The 19939-nt window shown below is 40.7% G+C and overlaps 1 protein-coding gene across 1 annotated transcript in view; it reads right to left on the bottom strand.

The window, feature by feature from the left end:
• Positions 1-19939, bottom strand: part of FGD6 (FYVE, RhoGEF and PH domain containing 6) — a 68570-nt gene that overhangs the window by 45973 nt on the left and 2658 nt on the right. Inside the window, exon 2 of the mRNA XM_084535754.1 lies at positions 12245-14687. Within this exon, the coding sequence (XP_084391880.1) occupies positions 12245-14687 (2443 nt within the window). The remainder of the gene's footprint in view (positions 1-12244; positions 14688-19939) is intronic.

Consider the following 19939-nt stretch of genomic DNA (forward strand, 5'->3'; position numbering starts at 1 on the left):
TGTTCCCTCTTCATCACGATTCCTTGTCCTACCCACTGCACTACTGAGAGAAACTTCTGCATTATCAGTCATGTGAAACACCATCACTGCCAGCTCACCCTACTACCCACTGAGTAAGAATACCCTGTCATACCATGTGAGCAACCTACCTAAATATAGATGTGGGGCTTTTTCGACACGCAGAGCTAAAGGGGTGTCAATCTGCTTTGGAGTGAAGCAGTTTATGGGGTGAAGCGTTTGCATTGTGCCGGATGTTCCTAATGCAACAGCAGAACACTAATGAAACAAAACATGCCAGTCCTAGTCAGACAAACAGGATGAAATTTTCATAACATAAAGAACTGCCACCAAGCTACTCCCAACAGAAAAATAAATCCTATCCTGAGCACCACAAAAATCCTTATTATATTCAAAACATGACCAAAACACCTTACCTCAAATACTGTAACTTGAAACTGCAAGTGTTTATTCCCACATGTATTTCTTTCGTGTAAAAACTACATTTGGCAGCTCTACTGTTTGCAGCTTTATAAACTAAGGTATTCAGTGAGGCTTGTACAAGCAAAAAAACTTTCAAAAGCTAAACCACCAGCATAGTTTTTATTATTATTATTTTTTCTTTTTAGCAAATTGGTTAAACTGCCAGACTGGAACCACAGATTCACATTTTTTTCTGCTAATCAGAATAGGATTTATTTTTCTAGCTGGAAGAGCTTGATGGCTGTACTGTTTATGTGTATGAGTATAGAAGGTCCAAACACGCCTGAGGCTTTGCTTTCAGGCATTGTTGATTTAGACGCTGCATAGGACACTATAGCCTGAAGTCACAATAAACATTTCAGTCTTGGTTCCCAAATCATTCAGAAAGCAATTGTTATTTTAAGCTTGACTGAGATGATTCAGAGATTCTCTGCCTTGCAATGTCCCCAGCATTAAGTATGTTAACAGCACCTTGGAATTAACTTCATATGCAGAATCACCATAACTATAAAAGCAAGTTTTCACAGCTTCAAATTATTTCTTCGTATAGATTCATCCACATTGCTCCTTTATACACATTTTCTTAAATTTTAAGCGGTATCTCTATTTCTACTAAATAATCAAAAATAAGTAGGAATGCTGAATGAACAAACTCAGCACATAACGTTCTGCTAAAAGCATAAAGTTATCTCTCATGCTTTTTGCAGGAGTGGCTCACATATTTATACTTCTGTCTCTTCTCCCAGTATTTCTTCTTTATGTCCTGTTTTTTTTTTTTTTGTTGTTTCATCTTATTTTTAAGGAAGCCTTCAACATACAGGCAAAAATTACACAAACTTCGGTTTATACTAAACTAAAAAATACACAACAAAACATAAGAGAGCAAATAAGCTATCATGATATGATAGCTTAGTATCATAGCTCGTAGGATCTCAACTCCTTTTTCTATTTGATATACCATTTCACAAGCCTTTCACAGTTGCTTTCATCTCACCTACTGCTGTTCATCTACTTCTAGTTTAAATACCTCCAGCCCACACAATCAATTTAAACAAATAAGGAACATTCAGCTGTGTGGTTTGTTTGTTTGTTTATTTTAATGACCTAAAAGCATATTGACTGTGGGTCTGTGGAGGAGAGAGCTGATAAGGCTGTTACATTTCTTCATAGCACTTCATACTTGTAATAGCTGTAGGTATGACAGCATGCCTCGCTGACTGACCCTACAGTGGATCCTAGGCGTATGCTTCTGACAATTTGAGAAGCAATTATATGATCTGGGCACTCAGGACAGCAGAAGATGCTCTTGGAATGCCAAAGCAGAAGGGAAATTATTGCCACAATTGTTTGATTTTGTTTAGTGAGCTTCCTTTTGTTTTAATTTGATACTTTTTATTTAATATACTTCAATGTTTTTCACATTTATTTGCTGCAGGTGTGTTTTGTTTTTTGTTTTGAAAAAAAGGAAATCAGCTGTCGAAAGCAAGTATACTTGGCAAAACACAAAGATAATAATGAATACTAGCCAAGATCACTAATGAGCTCCTGTGGAAGTCTTAAGGAAATCTATGAAGGCATTAGTGATCATCTCAAGATTAATAAAGGCATCAATTAATGTGCTTTTTGGACATATTACATTTTGTTTCAACATCTCAGCTCCACAACCATCTTGAAGATTAGCCTGTATTTCCTTTTTGGGACCCTAATCCATCATAACCTCATTATTTAAACTTCAGATTCTCTGATGCCAGCAACTATTGACCATTTTAGCTCTTACTGAACTTCCCTCCCTCATCGTCATCTTCACATCTCCCTGATTTCTGTGTCTCATTCAGACATACTGGACCAGCAAGCAACAAGTGAGGATGAAACGCAGCATGGACCAGTTGGCTTACTTATCTTAGTTACTTCTACAGCACTGGTCACATCTTGGCTTTAATGACAGTTGCATGGCTGGGAAGAGCTCAAGCTGAGACTATGACTTTCTTCTCCAGCGCAGAGGGCAGTGTCAGAAACACTCACGAGTATCGCTGCAGCTCTGGTGGTGCCAGCTTGGCTGCCAACACTGGGCATTGGATGCCTTGCTGCAGACAAGCTAACGGGGCTTCACCTTCTCTGCCAAAAACGGTGCTTCTCTGCAATAAGAGCCACTTGGCACGATGTCCTTTCAAACAGCATTTTACAAGGCAGCTTTAAAGTTATGCTTTTAAGGCTTTTAAGTTTTGCAATAAGGACAACTCAATGATTTCAATATGCTCTTGGTGTTATTTGGACTAATAGTAAGAAAAAAAAAAAAAAAAAAAAAAGGCAACAGACCGGGAGTTTTTATGGGTCTGATGCTAGGGAATGTGACAGACAGCTAATCTTGATCTCTCTTTTATTTATTTTGTTTTTACAACCACTGAACAGACCATGCCTCTGAGATCCATTAGTTATTTTTGTGAGCTGTCCTTCCATAGTTGACATTGCTGAGGGAAAAAAAATCAGACATATATCATATTTAAATTAAAAAAAAAAAAAAAAGGCATCACAAAACAAGTATCAAGCAAACCAGACCAATGAATTTATGATTATTTGCATCACTTATAATTCCTCTGGTATATTCTCTCCAGGCTGGCTAGGGAACTTTAAGGATAGAATTACCAGCATAAACACTCCTCAGTTAGCACAGCCAGCAAACAGAAGCAACCTGCTTCCAGCTGAGCAACTCAAATGGAAAATGTTTTATGCAAGGCACCGCCCTCTTTGTCCTGGTCTTTACCTCTGGATTTGCCCCTGCTCACACCTGGATTTTCTGGGCAAGGGGCTCTCAGAGGCCCTGCTGCCAGCTGGCACTGCATTCAGCTGGTGACACCGGCAACTCTGCACTTGGTTGGGCACATGGCAAACTGCAGCACCTGACTTGCTGGAACCAGGCGATCCCAGCATTTGCAGCCTGAAGCATTTGTTTTTGTGTTTGTTATCCTCAGGTCAAGATAGCCATTATTGCTCTCCTCAACAAGAAGAAAAAATAGTTTGATTCTCATTTTAAGTAAAAATAAGCAAGGCATTTGCTATGTGTTTCACAGTTACAGTTTTGTCCTTTTTTTTTTTTTTTTAATTTATACTAAACCAATCCATTCAACCCATTCTTCAGCCGCCCTACTTCAGGCACGCTATGCTCTGTACCGCTCGCTGTGCACGCACATTAGTGCACGACTTGAGAAGTGTGGCTCGGAGGCCACTGCCACATCCAGCACCGATGTCAGCAGCCGCCAGACCGGCTCCCACTGCAGGCAGCCTCCCGCAGGCACTGCATGCAGCCTTTCTCAGTTTCTGCTGGACCGTTTGTTGACAATTCCCCCGCTCCCTGGAAAGTTCAGCATAAACACACATGCATGCTTCAGATGCTTCCACGCTCACCACAGAAAAGCCTTATTTAAAAAAATAAATAATAATAATGAAAAAAAGAGCTCTCAGTTCTAAAAGTCTCTGAGAAAACTGTTCTCTGACCTGCGTTATTTATCATGTCAATGTGTTTACTGAAGCAACCTCTGCCACACCACAGGTGGTGCACAGCACACCGATTCAGCTGCCCAGCACCACGGCATGGGTATGAAGAGCAGAGCACATGGCCCCATCACCCTGTCTCTGCCAGAGTTACTGCTGCACACCAGAGGACTTCATGTGGGTTTAACAAGCCAAAATCCATGCCGGTACCATGGGCTGGCCTTCTGCATTAGTACTGGAAAGTGAAACACAGCAGCAAATCACATGGATTTAAACCCTTGCCTTGAGACTTGCATAGGGGAAGGACTCTACCAGTTCTTCTCATCGCCACACAAAAATATGAGGGATTTCGCACCTTCAGAAGCAGGTAAAAGTATAAAGTCTTTGCAGAATTTACAGCTTTTTGCCTTCCCTTGCCATTAATGCTAGTTTCCAGCCCTATTTCATAGGGAGAGCTGCACATCCAGAATGCCCAGGGCCAAAACTTTTGGAAAAACTTCTGGCACGGAAGTGCTAACAAACAGTATAGAGAAGGCCCATGAACATATGGTGCTTATTTGCAATCAGGACCTGCTACTCTAAATCTTCACTCCCCCCAGTGAGAAGTGTTTACTGGGAAAGGACAGCAGGACCAGAAGAGAATTCTAGAAAACTATATGACAAAATCTAAAACCATGCATTAGCAATTAGGAAAGGGGGAACAAAAGTTCCTATTAATACCCATTTCAAGCAAAATTGACTTTACCTTGCCAGGACTACCATGAAATTCCAGTGTATAACTACTTATCATCAACTAAAACCAAAGTCAATGGAAGGGCCTAAAACCTTATGTATTGACTGATCATTATCTTTATTACTTTTTTGGTGACTTAATCCCTGAAATCAGGGCTGTAATGGTTTTCTTCAAAACGCTGCTTGTTCAATTTAAAAATAACGCACAGCCCATCGCACTGCAATTTTTACGTGGCAGATACTTAGAAGATGACGAAAGAAAACTAAATATCAGAGTACTCAAAAGCTAGTGACTTAGAGCTAAAGTAAACACAGAGTGACTTAACTCTTAAACACACGGCTGTCTGCATGCACGTTAGCTGGCAGAGCTTCTTGGCCAGCCTGCTGAAAAACAGTGGATGAAGTAGCTTGGTTGAAAGCAGCACATGCTCACTGCAAACAGTAATAGAGCAGTTCTCAAGACCGGACTTGTGCTCTCTTCCTCTGGTATTTTGCATCAGTTAGACGAAGAATGGGATTTAGATGCTTTCGCTGAACTTTTCAGCTCATCTCAAAATCAATACAGAACAACTGACCCCCAGGAACGCCAGTGGAAATGTGGATATATATCAACTGAATTCAGTGCAGTTGAAATCACCAAGCCATCAGCTTACGTTGTACTTATTGAATTGGTGGTTTTGATAAAATTCCTTTTGTTTATCCACATAAATGGGAGTTGGTTTTTTTTGTCCACTTCTGCTTGATTGGGTGAAACAGTTCCACCTAAGCACAAAGACAATCATCTCAAGGAAAATTTAAACTTGTGTAAACTTTAAGTTTTTAAAAGAAATTTCTTGGATTCTAGTATCTAAAAACAAACCTGCATTCCTTAACCTCAACTCCTTAACCTCAATGTCTAGGGCACTGAGACAACATAGCTGCATACAGTTCTGCAAGTCTACTCATTAAAACTACTTTCATTGGAACAAATGTGAATGTGGGGTAAATCATGCATAATAATACCACTGTTGGCATTTAAATAAAAACTGAAGTTAATATTTTGACTCTTTTCTCTCCCAACACTTATTTTATGCCAAAACCCCCTACTGTTTTACATGTACGATTAAATTAGTCCTTGCTGCAGTTAAAATATCACCACACAAAACAGAGTACTAAGGAGCTTCACAAACACATTTCCTGAGCCAATGCTGAAAATAACCCACAGGAAAAGGCTGTTGTTGAGCACATAAATGGGTCTTTCATCAATTTCCATCTGAGATACTCTCTTATGTTATACATCAGGAACCTGCAGCGTGTAGCGTCAATGGCAAGGGGGGGACAGGGAGGCCCAAGCTGGAGGCTGGGAGCAAGGCCAGCATTAGGTGACAAACACACCGAGTTAGCTTCCCTCTCCTGGAGGAACAGGAAATATGCAGAAAGAATGCTGAAATCAGGAAAAAGCAAACATGGAACAAAAGAAGAAACCTTTAGAGATTGTGAAAATGAGGTGACACTGAGCTCCCGTACCCACAGGAGAGGGCGCAGGCCAAAGGAGGCGGCTGCGTGCCCTGCGGGGCCCGGCCTCCTCCTGACACCTCGCTGCGCTGCCTCGCCTGGCACAACGTCACTGGGAGGAAGGATGAGGACATCCTTGTATTGTACCGGGGATCGATGGGAACAGCACAGCTATGACATTTTTGCCTTCTGCAGCTTGCACTTCTTTGGTGGGAAATGAACGATAACACACTTTATCATTTACTTCAGAACAGATAATGCATTTACGCTCCAAATGGCTCTTTTAACGCATACGGATGGCACGTGCTCTGAGCATAACATGCCATAACTTGCTAGACCGTACAAAACAGTGACACAAGGAGCCACACAAAGCCTTTCTGGAAGCAGCAGAGGGATTCACCCAACAACCAGCGAGTGTCCCCCACCAGGCCAGCCTTGTCTCGGCTGCCACCGCCAGCGCTCTCCCCTCATGCACACAAACACATCCAGAACTTCAACCACATCTATTTTTAGGTAGCACCTATAAACTTTGATACATTAGAAATCTTTTACTACTGCTTTTCTAATTCTAGAAAAAAAATTGCCATGCACCATACCTAGGACAACTTGCTTCACCATTTCTTTCTATCGATCAAGAGCCCTTCAAAAGAAGATGAAGGATAAATCAAAGCCACTCAGAAGACAGAAATTCTCTTTCATGACAACTTTGGAGATCTTCACAATTGTTTTCATTTCATAAGGCTTTCCTAACATTTTCAAAACAGGATTGTATGCTATGATGGACTTGGTTTTGGAAATATGCAGTTTTCCAATTCATTTCCCTCCCTTGGAGGTGACAAGAAAGCACTGGGCCTCAGAATCTTTTCCAATGTCAAACCAAATGAAACCAGCACATTTCAAATATGTTTGCATGAGCATGTGTCAAAATAAATAAATAAATAAAATAAGTTCCTATTTTTTTCCGGTTAAAAAGAAAAAAGACAACAGCTTGGTATACTTCTCCCAGAGTGTTACAAGATTCAATTACTTTCCCAGAGTATGTATCTTCTTCTTGTAATACGTGAAATTATTTCAGGTTGTATAGCAGACTAAATTATAAACCTGTGTGACTCAAAAGCACCCCAATACTAGGGAAAATTGCTCCTGCTATTGGAAAATCAGGCCACGGAGACAAAGACTTGCTTAAAGATTCCTGCAAGAAAAGAAAGAAAAAGACAACACACCCTACATGTTTTCTTAAGCAAAAAATTCACTGCAAGTCTGTCATGCACTTTCATTGCACTACCCTAGCATTATAAAATAATTAACTCAACAATACAAAATAAAGTATTTCCAGGCCCATAGACAGTGATTTGAGCTGACCCTCTTGAAAGAGCAGATGGGCTCAGAGTGGTGTACAGCCACAGTGAGAAGGTCCCGGCATCCAGATACACCCAAATCCTTCCTAAAGTCTTCGGGTCTGAACACTGATATTTTTACCAATGTTACCATAGTTTTTCTTTAAACACAAAAATACAAACAAAATGCCTTCAATACCTAAAATGTATTTCAAGCATTCAAATCTTAGCATGCTCAAAAAATGTTTTTAGATGTTATTTAGACACTGCAGTATTTTGTCAATTTAATATTTCTCTTAAAAAGTTGCTGAACAGGAACCTTGAAGTTGTCTTCACAACCCACCACCACCCCCCCCTAAAAAAAAAAAAATCCCCCACCCCCCCAAAAAAAAAAAATCACTAACATAGCCAATGACTAAACAGTACCACATTTATCTGGTGTAACACTACTCGTAAGAAGCATGCCTCAACCCTGATGAAGTTCAGTCCATCAGAGAGGAATACCTATCAAAGCCAAGCGCTTAATCACACATATTTCAGTACTAAATTCACTATTCCAGGAAGGCTTTCATGGAGACACAATTGACCTCTTGAGGACTCAGTCGCTGAATCAGAATTTAGTCCTGGTAACTAAATTTACATTTTGCACTGGGGTGTTCATTTCTGGAAAATCAATGGACTAAACTAAATTTGCACAGATGGGGGGAAATAGGAAGTAGCCTATAATGAAAGCAACATGAAGATCTCAAAGCATTGTTGTCACATGGCACTCTCCCTCCTCCAACCCTTTCAAAAGGAAAATCCTAGCAGGAAATACAATGATGATGACACAGCTATAAATTTCATCCAAATCAATTAGTAATCATGTACACTTGCAAAACCTTGAAGGAACAGCAACAAAAGTAGCCGGTAAATACAGTATGCTATTCCTGAAGGGTGGAGGAACCTGAAGAACAATTCTCCTGCCTCAAACAATACAAAAAAATGCAAAAAGGAAGTCCATGAGATCCAGAAAAGTTCAAGTTACTGTTTTCTGTAGCATGACATATGTTCCAAATAATTTTTGCTTTTCCTCCAGACATATGTACACTCAAGTTTACTTTTGGTTATAATGAAGATCTTGTCATCTTCTTCAAAAAAAAAGTTATTAAGAATAGAAGGATAACATGTATAAATAATTCTCTTTTACTGGTAGGTTCTAAAAATCACATTACTTCAAATCAGCAATATTTTGATCTGCTGGTTTCTGATAATATTAAAAAGAATTGCTGTGTTGGTACCAGCAGCATGTACTTTTCTCCTCAGATTTCAGGCCTGGACTATTAGTTTCTCAAAAGTAACACCCTAAAAAAAAGCTGTTTTCCTTGTTGTTACCTGCAAGTAGCTAGTGATATTTAAAACTTACTTTACATTTATCTGTACATTTTTTTATTCCACAGCATCTACTCTTTGCTCCCTTTGTTTGCAGATTCCTCATAACAATGCATGCACTTTCATTATTCATTTTAATTTGGTGGTCAAACAGGTAGACTAGGGCAAAATAAACAATCCTTAAAAACTGTTTAAGAGACTTTTTTCTACAGTGAAAACAAAACACGGATTATCTGCTATCAAGGTTCTGTCATTACTGTCTTTATTCAGTTATTCAGGTGACGTGCTGATAATCAACACGAGCCCCCAGGCTCGCACTGTCAGGCTCTGTCCCCACTGTGTGGTTCACAGCCCACACCAGGACACTCACTCCCCTCCTTCTAAAGTCAAGCCCCACATCAGCAGAAGGGAAGCTGACTTCAAATAACTCAAAACTCAAGTGGTTAGTGACAACTGGTACCCAAACCATTAATTATCCAGGCCTGCCATTCTAGATTTAAATTCCTGTGGGAAGGCCAAAGCAAATAAAAATTATCTGAATTTAATAAAACATACAAATTTAGGCTAAGCACATCAGAAGCTATTAACATTCTCCATTAAAGCCTACTGGTTTTACCAGATAGGATCAGGGAAAGCTTCTCAGTAGCCACTGGAGCACTGGATACATTATGGAGATTTTACACCTTCTTCCACAAAGAAATGTAACATTGGGGAGATGGTACTGAACTCTTCTAGTAATGCAAACCCTGTGTTCAGGATCAATATACTGCATATAGGCTATTATTGTGACTAGACGTGTAGGCAATCAGTCTATGAACTTCTCAGAAGAAAAATCTCATTTATACCCTGTCTTTTATCATAAGATAACCTGCTTTGACACCCATTAGCAGTGCCTCACAGAAGTTTTATGTGCCATGATCTATGAAAAAGAGGTAAGCACATGTTCTGACAGGCTGGGGAAAATGCTAGCAGTAATTATTACAATAACATGGCATGTTTCTCTAACCAGTTTTATAATACCACTTGGCACAGGGAATGCCAGAAGTTTCTTAAAGAGCTATGCAGAAAAGGGAAGATGGCATTGATAAAGAGGCTACAAAAGGAGCTAGGAAAACAACGGATGGGAAAACCAGAGAAACTGCCTGCTTGGCTCCGGCTGGGCTAGGACCCTGGCACCTTCCATGCAGAGCCAACACCAGCCCCTGCACCTGCTCCTCCAGACCCAGCTGGTCTGTCTCAGGAGACCACTGCCCCCCGTGTCTCCTTCTTCTCCTTGGAATTTCTTTGTTCCCAGAGACCTACTGAAGTAATTTCATATGTAAATAATTTCCTATGGTAGTTTCTGACTGGGACTCTATAGTAGTTTAACATAAACACTGAGATGAAGTGTTCTGGTTATGTTTTTCTATGTGTGCTTTTTAAAGAAAAACACAACACAAACCCAGTTCTGCCAAGACCACCCAGCTTAGGGAGCACTACAGGTACAGATGTGCCAGGGTACAAGAGATCACTTAAACCCTTAAGTCACTGTTGGTACTGAGGAGGGATGCTGTGGAGAGGGAATAACCATAAATCTCATACACTCATCCAGGTGAGAAAACTAAGCAGCCACTGCAGTCTCATGCCTACTGCGCTTTATTCAGCAAAATGTTCCTCTTCCTAAAACAAAGAGAAACACTCACCTGATTCATGACCACAACACAAACCTAAATAATCAAACATACATAAAATATATCCTTCTTTAGGTTTGGACTCACACTTCTTCGGTAAACCAAAGCAAGGAAATACCGAAAGAATGGAGTCAACAGCCCCAAAAGATAACCCAAAATTAGGTTTAAACAAAAAGCATACACTCGGTCTGGAATTCGTGGCACTTAAAGAATTCCATGATGAAAACAAGAAGCACCCTATTGTAAGCAAGAAAGATACTCAACAAGCATATAAGCAAATACATGTATACCAATACCAAGCCCGTAACTAGAAATCCTACTTCCCACAATAAAGTTTAATGCTTTTCATCAAACAGTCCAAAGTTAAGCATACCAACTCTGTAAACAATTACTAACGAAGGATGCCACTTAAAATGTAACTCCACCTCTATAAGAGAACACGCTCCCCTAGAGAATAGAAAGACCCCTTGGAGCATGCATTTGCTGCTCACGCATCCAAAATGAAGCTTAGCTTATAATCACACATAACTCTTCTTTTTAATGGAAGATTTCTATCTCATTTGTTCTCATCAATATGCAAATACTCTCAAGAGTGTAAAGAAGCTTGCTGGGGACTATGAAATACACAAGTTGGGTATTTTGTTTAAATCCTTAACACTGGTCTGAGACAACGCTTAAGGTTCTGCAAGACCAACTGATTAGCTGAATTTAATTAGTTAAGTAATACCAAGTTGGGTCAAAACAATGTTTCACCCATTACAATACTCTGACAGACACAGTAGGAAATGCTATTTCAGGAGAATATATTAGCCTGCCCCTCCCTGTGGCCCATTCCTCCTGCCAGCATCCACAATCACAGCACTACAGATGTTACGAGGTCTGCACCTGCCTATTCCATTTAGCATCTGTTTGGGACATCTCCGTGAATTGGTGCAATTCCTTTCTGAATCTGAGGATACTATCTATCGACCTCCACCACCTCTCTGGACAGTGTAACAGCCGTTTGCTCCTTGCCCTGCAGCGAGTGCTTCCTTTCCCCTACCGTGTCACAAACCCCTGTCTTTCCGAAATGTTTTATATGGGTCACGCAGGACTCATGCACTTCCACTAATCTTACTGCACCTGTTGGCACAGGAAGATACAGAATACCCAGTGTGTTCACGGAGAAGCAGTATCTTTTCTTATACCAGAAAAACTTTCAAGACCCGATGAAGAATTTGCATACCCAAAAGCTTGTCTGCTTTTTCCAGCTGTATCAGCTGATCTAAAAATATATTTATTTCTCCTACAAACCTAGCAACTGTGCACTCTATGGACATTTTTTCAAGTTGATCCTGAGACTGAGGTAAGGTTCATTCCTCCTTATTTAAGTATTCTTGAATACAAAAACATGACTGTATCTAATTGCTTTAATTTAAATTGGTAAAGCACACACGTGCATTTCCCAAATTTTGATCATGAATGAGGAATAAGTAGCTTATTTTTCCTCTTGACTCTCTTGACCAAGTGCAGTTTTCAGCACTTCAAAAGCAAATGCAGAGATATACAATAATGACCGTTCTGCTGACACTTAATGAAAGGGGTACAGCCTCTCAGCTCATCCCCCAAATGTGTTTACAACCACCAGAGCTGCAAGTGAGATGTGTAGCCTCCCTTTCCGCTTTATGTTACCTGCCATGTCTCACACGCCTGCTTGCAGCTTGAAAAGTCTCCTCCACCTCATACAAGCTAGGGCTCTGGTCTTCCACACTGCTGGAATTCTGCCATTCCAAACAGAGATTTTTACCAGCACCCATAGCAAAAGGCAAGTTCTCATACTCCGGTATTTCCTCGTAGTGACGCACGTTCTCATATTCTGGAGCACAACTGCTGGTTACAGAATTCAAATGCATTTGGGACAAAATCTCTCCCGACACTGCGTGCCCATCTAAAGACTCCAGCCTCTGGGTATTTCGCATCTCAGGCTGGCTTCTGTTTCTCTGCCTCTTCTTCTGCACTGCTGGACTACTTATTTCCATAGAATGTGCCTTGGCAGATTTAGCTTTCCTTTCACTGCCTGCAGATGCCATATGCCGGCTGTTACCACTCCCATACCCTTCTCCAGTGGAAAGGTTAGTGACAGAACTGTCCATTGACTGGCTGCCTTTGGACAGAAATTTTTGGAAGTCACTTTTCATTAAGCAAACCGACAGCTTCATGTTGAGAAACTTTTTCAAACTATTTTTCTTCTGCGGGTCTTTGCACGGTTTGTCTGTCCTGTCCATGTCCACAGAAGAGAGAGATTTGGCCCGAGGCTTTGTCACAACTGTCAAGTGGTTGAAGCTGGGAGCAACACTAGCAGTTTTTAATGACTCAGAATTTCCTGAAAACGGAAGAATAGGATGAGGTAACTTCCAGACAGGTTTCTCAGAGGATCGTTTAGGCATGTCACAGGATGACAATGCACCTTGCTCCTTGACTGGAGCGTGTGTGAAGTGAGATCCTTCCAGAAGGCTTTTCGATTTGTCTTCACTGGAGGCATAAGAACTTTTCTCCACAAGCTCTGCTGATGCAGCTTTCTTCAGCAGTCCTGCAGCTGGTAGGCTGTGCCGCTGTGGTTTCTTAGGAATGACTTTTGGAGAACTTTCGTCCTTTATTTTCACTTCTTTATCTTCCACTTTTTGTAGGGAAACATGAAGGCTATTAGAAGTAGGTGAGTGCTGACTGCCAGTTAGTTTGATTTGCTTTGGCAAACTCATGGACAAAGTATCACACCTGATAAAACTAGTCCTTTTGTCCACTGCATCTAGCATACTAGCATCATCTTTCATCTTATCCATGGAGTTACCCAAGTCATGGTCTGTATCTAAAGAACATTCAACATTTTCCACCAAATCACAAGTTTTGTGAGATAACTGAGGCAAAAGACTTTGCAGTGTTGACTCTTCAGTATCAGCAGGTTCCTTCACTGGATGCATTTTCTCTGCAATGCTTTGATTTATCTCAGATTTTTCAGGATGAAGCACTTCTGTATCATTGTTATAACAAACACTCTGACCAAGGACATTAATTTTTGCTGGCTTTTTAAGGCTTTGTTCAGCAGACCCAATGGGATCATTCTCTGAATTAGATGGTTCCTTTGTTCCTTCTCCTATCCCGTCTATGCCATCCTGCCGAACTAGACATGCAGCACGTGGCTTTCTTGGCTTAGGGATAGGGAGTGTTTTTGAGCACAGGACTGAACATGTTTCAGAGGAAGCTTTATCAGTGTCTATTTTCATACCCATTTCACCTGAAAATGTACTATTGCTACTTAAACGTTCATTTTCCAGGTTTTCCTGGTCCAATGGGCAGGAGCAACTGTGATGGTTTTCAGTCAAACTAGGACAAGTTTCAGACATCTGAAACTCTTCAACAGTGTGCTTAATGTTAATATTTTGTTGCCTCCCATTAGCTACCTCAGAAGAAGGTGAAGACTGTACAAGTTCCATGAACTCTATTTTAACATCATCCCTGGAGCTGTTGCCATCCCTTTTGTCAAGTTTGTCTGCACACCTGTGCCTCACAGGACTGCTGTTGGGGAATACACCATGAGTTAGAACATCTTTAAGCTTCTCTTCCAAAATGCTGGCTTTCAGAACCACCTGATTTCTATTTGCCAATTTTTCATTGGGACTATCCCCCAGAGCTAGCACAGTTTTTTCACCTACTTTGATGTTCTCTAAGTTTTCAAAGTGCTCAAGAATGATCTGAGTTTTACAAGTGTTCTCCCCGTTTCCAAGCTTATGAAGGCATTCAAATTTGCAAGATGATACCGGTAGAATGTATGCTGTGTTATCTGTATTCCCTTCCGAGGCTTCATTTTTAGAGTTCAAGTGGTCTAGTGTTTGAGAAGAATCTCCTCTGTGTTCCTCAAAGCTTTTGGTGCTTTTCCTTGTAGAGGATGGAGGCTTAACTTCTGGAACAGATGAGCTCTTGAGAACCTTCGGTTTTGGTGCAATCGCTGGCTTAGTTTTCTTTGCTGCTTGAATAACACCAGAGAGTACAACATCAGGCTTCGGTGCAACAGGTGGAGGTGTCGCCTTGTGTCCTACCACAAATTTTGGTTTGGGGGCCACAGGCGGCTTCTTAATTTCTAGGAAGGATGGAAAACAAAGAACGTTAGTCACCATCTGCCCACAGAACAACTTCACCTGCATCACAGCATTATTAGAAGTCTCATAACATTTAAATCATGTGCCCTACAGGACATTGGTGTGTATATGTACATATTTTTCTCTTAAAAGCATGCCTCCTTTCCCTAGTTTTTGTTTTTGTTTTTAACTAGTTGCTTTTCTTGCTTTTCTTCTCTTTAACGGGTGTAGTCAAGGGGATGAGAAATCTTCAAGGGTTTCTTAACTGTTCTCAACAAGGGTTTTCAACTGTTTGTTGACAAACAGTTTAACTTTATGAGAATGCATATCCCTGCTCAGATACTGAAGAACGATGCTAATGAAAACAGAACAGATTAGCCTGATTTTGAAGTTTGCACTATAGTAATACCTTTTAAAACTGTTGCAAATGTGTTAAGTGTCTAGTGTACAATAAGCCCTGAAGAGACAGGTGAACACCCAGGACAGTTAAGTCCCTTCCCCTACCACTTTTGGAAATGTGTAACCTAAAAATCCCCTTTCTCTTCCTCTTCTTTTCAAACACTATTTAGATATTTAGATGGATTGCCGTACCATCTGTAAAACTAGCATATGTCAACACCACCCATTCAGCTAAACGAGCCTGTGGTGTAAAATTAGTGCAATAATTTGCAGCAAGTCAGTGTTTTCCTGACTTGCTCAATGAGTAAAACGTTATTTCTGTGCATCTTATAAAATTACTCTTCCCAGCATGCTACTGTGACCTAGAAACAGCCACCACTGCTATGACTTATGACCCACTTGACTGCAGTGGATGACGAAGCCCAGAGAGAGTAGAGGGCAGGAAAAGGAGCACAAGAGGAACTTGAAGACTATTGTGCTCTGATCCCACTCTTTTTTTTTTTTTTTTTTTTTTTTCCAAGATATGCCTGAAGCATTTTCATGTTGCAGCAGATAATTTATGACCAGTGCATATCCTGGATAATAATATCTACATGCTCAGAGGGATTTTAACATATGAAGGCTGACTTATATAGTAAACAAGTTTCTCATTCTATTTTTTTAAATGTACTACCTCTGTATTTATTTGCTGTGTTTTGAACAATATTTTAAAATACTTTCACGAAGTCGTAAATGTGTTATATAAAAATCTCAAGAAAACATGATAATTGATGTAACACATGCAAAGGGATTGGTTAAGCCATTGATAAAATGCTCCTTTCAACTTTGGGCATGGTGAATTATTATTATAGATGCGTGATTCTATCCAAATTCCTAGCCTAGAAACATAAGAATAATGTTTCAGTCTTGGGGATTTTTTTCTGTTTTCTGTTTGTCTTGTCTAGATAAATTAAAAAAAAAAAAAAAAAAAAAGGCAGATGCGTTCAGATGCAAGCATTTCCCAAACACTAAGCCACTGCTCTAAGCAGACAGCCAGAAACAATGTCTCCACTATAGAAACAGGAAAACGATGTTTTCCTAGGACATGAATCATTAAATGGTATCCAGACTGATTCTGCTTAGGCTTAGAACAGCTGCCCTTGCTGCACGTCTATTAGCAAAGAGGTAAACGTGATGGCAGAGACAATTTTTGAGCTGATTTGCAGGAGGGAGTGCAGGATTTCTTTTGAAAGGTATGGCTCTAGGTAGCCAAAGATGACGGCCAGCAGTGACCCAACTATCAGTTACTGCAAAGGATGTACCACCTTCGATTTCCTCTCCAAAAACAGGGATTTCCCATACAGTGAACTGCAAGTCAGTAGTTTGCCAGGGGAAAAAAATAACCCTTTGGATGGACAACCACTGATTCTGAAGACAGACAGACTTCTTGTACGTTGCTTTCAGACACCGCAACTGCCCATTCGGGTGGGAATAAAATGATGGCAATAGAGGACCCTGCTTTCTGCAGTAAAAAGAGATGACCCAACAGGATGACCCGTTTGTCACAGAACACAGCACTGTGGTAGTCCTGGGCCGTGCTCAGTAATATTTATTAAATTGTTAAAGCTCCCTGAAAACAGGAGAGAGGCAGTCTGCCTGGGAAGCCTTCCTGATCCCCAAATGAGAGAAGCAGATTGCAGAAGATCCAGGAGATTAAACACTGGCTAGGTAAGTGATATCCCACGGATTAGTTGTCCCACTCCATAAGCCAAAGTCTGCCAGCCTCAGAAGATTCTTTCTTTGCTGTGGAACTGCCTAATATTTCAGATAGCAATAGCCTGCAGGGCTTTCAAATAGTGTACATTAGAGAAGACATCGAGAAGGTATGGTGTACTACTATTATCTGACCGTGAGATTCAAAACTAAAACATTAACATGTAAACGGATGCGAAGAAAACAAACCCGTTGTTTATATGCCAATATTGGAAACCTGGTAACGAGTAGAGCCAGTAAAATTAACACCTGATAAGAAGTGTGATTTAGTAACATTTCTGAAGCCTACTAGAATTTTTCAAATGACTTCGATGTTAAAAGCCATTGGAGCAGGCAGAAGAGACAGACAAATTGCATGGTGTAACAAAGACCCCACTATCTGCTTTAACATGACTGCCAGTTGCATCTAAAATGGGTAGGGGTCAATGTATTAACAGGCACGTGACAGTCTCAATACCAAAACAGATCTGCAGGAGACAGCTGAATGAGAAGCCCTTTCAAAATACTTTTATGACGAGAAAGTAAAGAATCCAGGAAGAGAATGCACACCAATAATTTTCCTCAACAAAACATATTCAAGTTTATGAAAAACACAAATGATGAACTTCTAAACAAACAAACAGAAAAATAACAGTAGCTAGGCGAGGGTAAAAGTGTATTAGATTAGAAATTGGTAAATGAAGTTCTGTTGATTATCAACTAATTTAATTCACAGTATGAGAATCCAAACCATTTTGACATAGTGCAGTGCTTTAAAAGGGACATTTTTTCCATCCTTGAAAGACAGAAAACTAAGTAGGAGGCAACTACTTATATATAAAGGTGTAAAGAATGACTGGAAGTCATGAGAGAATGACTTTTTGTTAAAGTGACAAGTGAAAGCAAGCCTTTTTGGTGAAAAACAATAATCAAACATAATCAAGGAAACACTATACAACAAAAGCACAGTGTGGTGACTTATTTGGATGACAGGGTTTTTCCTGGTACCAAATGGAACTGTTCACCTAAGAACAGAGGCTGTTGGTTGTAATCAACAGAGCTGAAACTGAAGAGAATTTGGAAATAAATCATTGTTGATACCTATTTTGTATGAGCTAGGTCTGCAGCTACAGTGGTAAATAATCCTCCAGATTACAAGAAGATAAACGTTAAAAAAAAATTACAGGCATTGAAAATATTTGTGTATGCAGCAACTGCCAGACTGCGAGTGGCATGCTGTGTCACTTCTGGCATTCTTACAGGAGAACTTGGGACGAATTCAAGACATAACTATAAGGAGTATCTAAAGTATAAAAACCGTACCTCAAGACCCAGGAAAGCTCATCCTGCTTAATTTAGCCAAAAAAATTAAGAAGTGAGATGGTGATAGAATATATATTCATGCACATGTGAGAGTTTTATGATTATAGATGGCTCTTAATCAGGAAACAAAGACATGCAGAGACCCCACAGCCAAACTAGAAAGAAGAGTTGGAAGTTATCATTAAACCCCAAGGATAATTAACTACAGCAACACCTTGCCTAGGGTAGTTGTGGTGTCAGCAGTGCTTACAATCAAGCTAAACTCACTTTCTGAGAAGTGTAGTAATTTCAGAGGAAATTCTGGTCTGAACATTGGATTCGCCAGTTTGTGGTAGTTACTGAGGGAACAGAGAATCACTATCACTTCCCCTCCACCTCTCTCCAATCTTACCCCATTGCTTAGAGGATCTCTGCACCCAGACTAGCATGCAGGGCTACCAGTAAGAAAACCAAATGATTTCTTATAAAACACAAAGTTATATTTGAATAAATGGATTAAATGTTTAGGAGTCACGGAAGTGAGCAGAGATATCCTCTGGCTTGCTTGACTAGGAAAAGGAAGAAATCCATAAATAAAGTGAGTAACAAACCTGCCTCACCAACAGGAAATCTATTGCTTATCAGTAAACAGCCAACACTAGGTCCAGTGCTGGAGGGAAAAAAACAAACAAACAAGGATGATGCTTGAAAATACCAAAACACACAATGTTAAAAAAAAAAGGATTAAAAGGGGCATTATTTTTCTAACAATAACTAGCCAGTAGCGCTGTAGGCTGAGGCACACACTCCCTCTTTGTCCATCTGCAGGTCACAGCACAGGCTGGACGTTTCTCCCTGGGGCGAATTATCTCCTGCAGTGTGCTGAGGAAGAAGTTACACCCATTCCCATCCTGCTGAGTCTCTCCGTGCCCCTCAGCCTTGCCTGGCTGAACACGTGTTCCTGTCCTACCTTCACTGTGCCTTGCAGGAGGATGGGAACACCCTGGAGCAGCTCGAGCTCTCAGAGCCTTGGCCTTTGCGCCTGTTTCTGTTCCTCAGATGATAGGGTTTGGCAACTGAGGGCCTCACGTAAAAATGCTTGTGTCTGTTCTACGCAACACCAGGAATGAACAGGAAAGCCAGCAAGACAATGCAGCCCTGAAGAACTGTTATGAAACAGCAATAAATCTTCTCCTCGGATTTTGACACCGTGCTATCATGCCCACCCAGCATTTATACGAAGGAAAAGGACTGGGGGAAAGAAGCTGTATGAAGTTGAACTGTGCCAAAAAACCTCAAATATCACTGCTGTAAACCTACAGCTAAGGGAACGTTTTCCCAAGTTGTGTTTATGCCCACATTTTTAAACAACTTCCACATTTGGGAACAGCAAAAGAACAAGAAAAAAATGATGTTCACCTGCACCTGGCCAAGAAAATGGGGACAAAAGGTTCCTGCTGCCAGAACACGAGTCTGGTCTACGATCGATCATCCCAGCCCTCCTTTACACCAACCTAACAGGCTACTGAATGAACACAGAAGCCTGTGGAGGAGTACAGGCCGTCGTGCAGCCACAGCTGGATATTGTGCTTTGTGAGCTCCCCACGCACAGAGGCCTTGCTCCTGGGCCCCCGAGTCCTCCATGGGACGGGCTCTGCTCACCCATGAGGCCACTCCTCTTGGGGCCCCGCAACCCGCCCTAAGGCAATTTTCTTTTTTGAACCACAAAACTGTAGGAAGGCAGTGAAATGATCAATCAGGGTGATGAAAGATTTTTACAGCAGCTAGGCCTAAATTTGGGGTACAGGTACCCAATCAAGTG

Source organism: Aythya ferina, assembly GCF_964211825.1.
Source record: "Aythya ferina genome assembly, chromosome: 1".
Taxonomy (NCBI): Eukaryota; Metazoa; Chordata; class Aves; order Anseriformes; family Anatidae; genus Aythya; species Aythya ferina.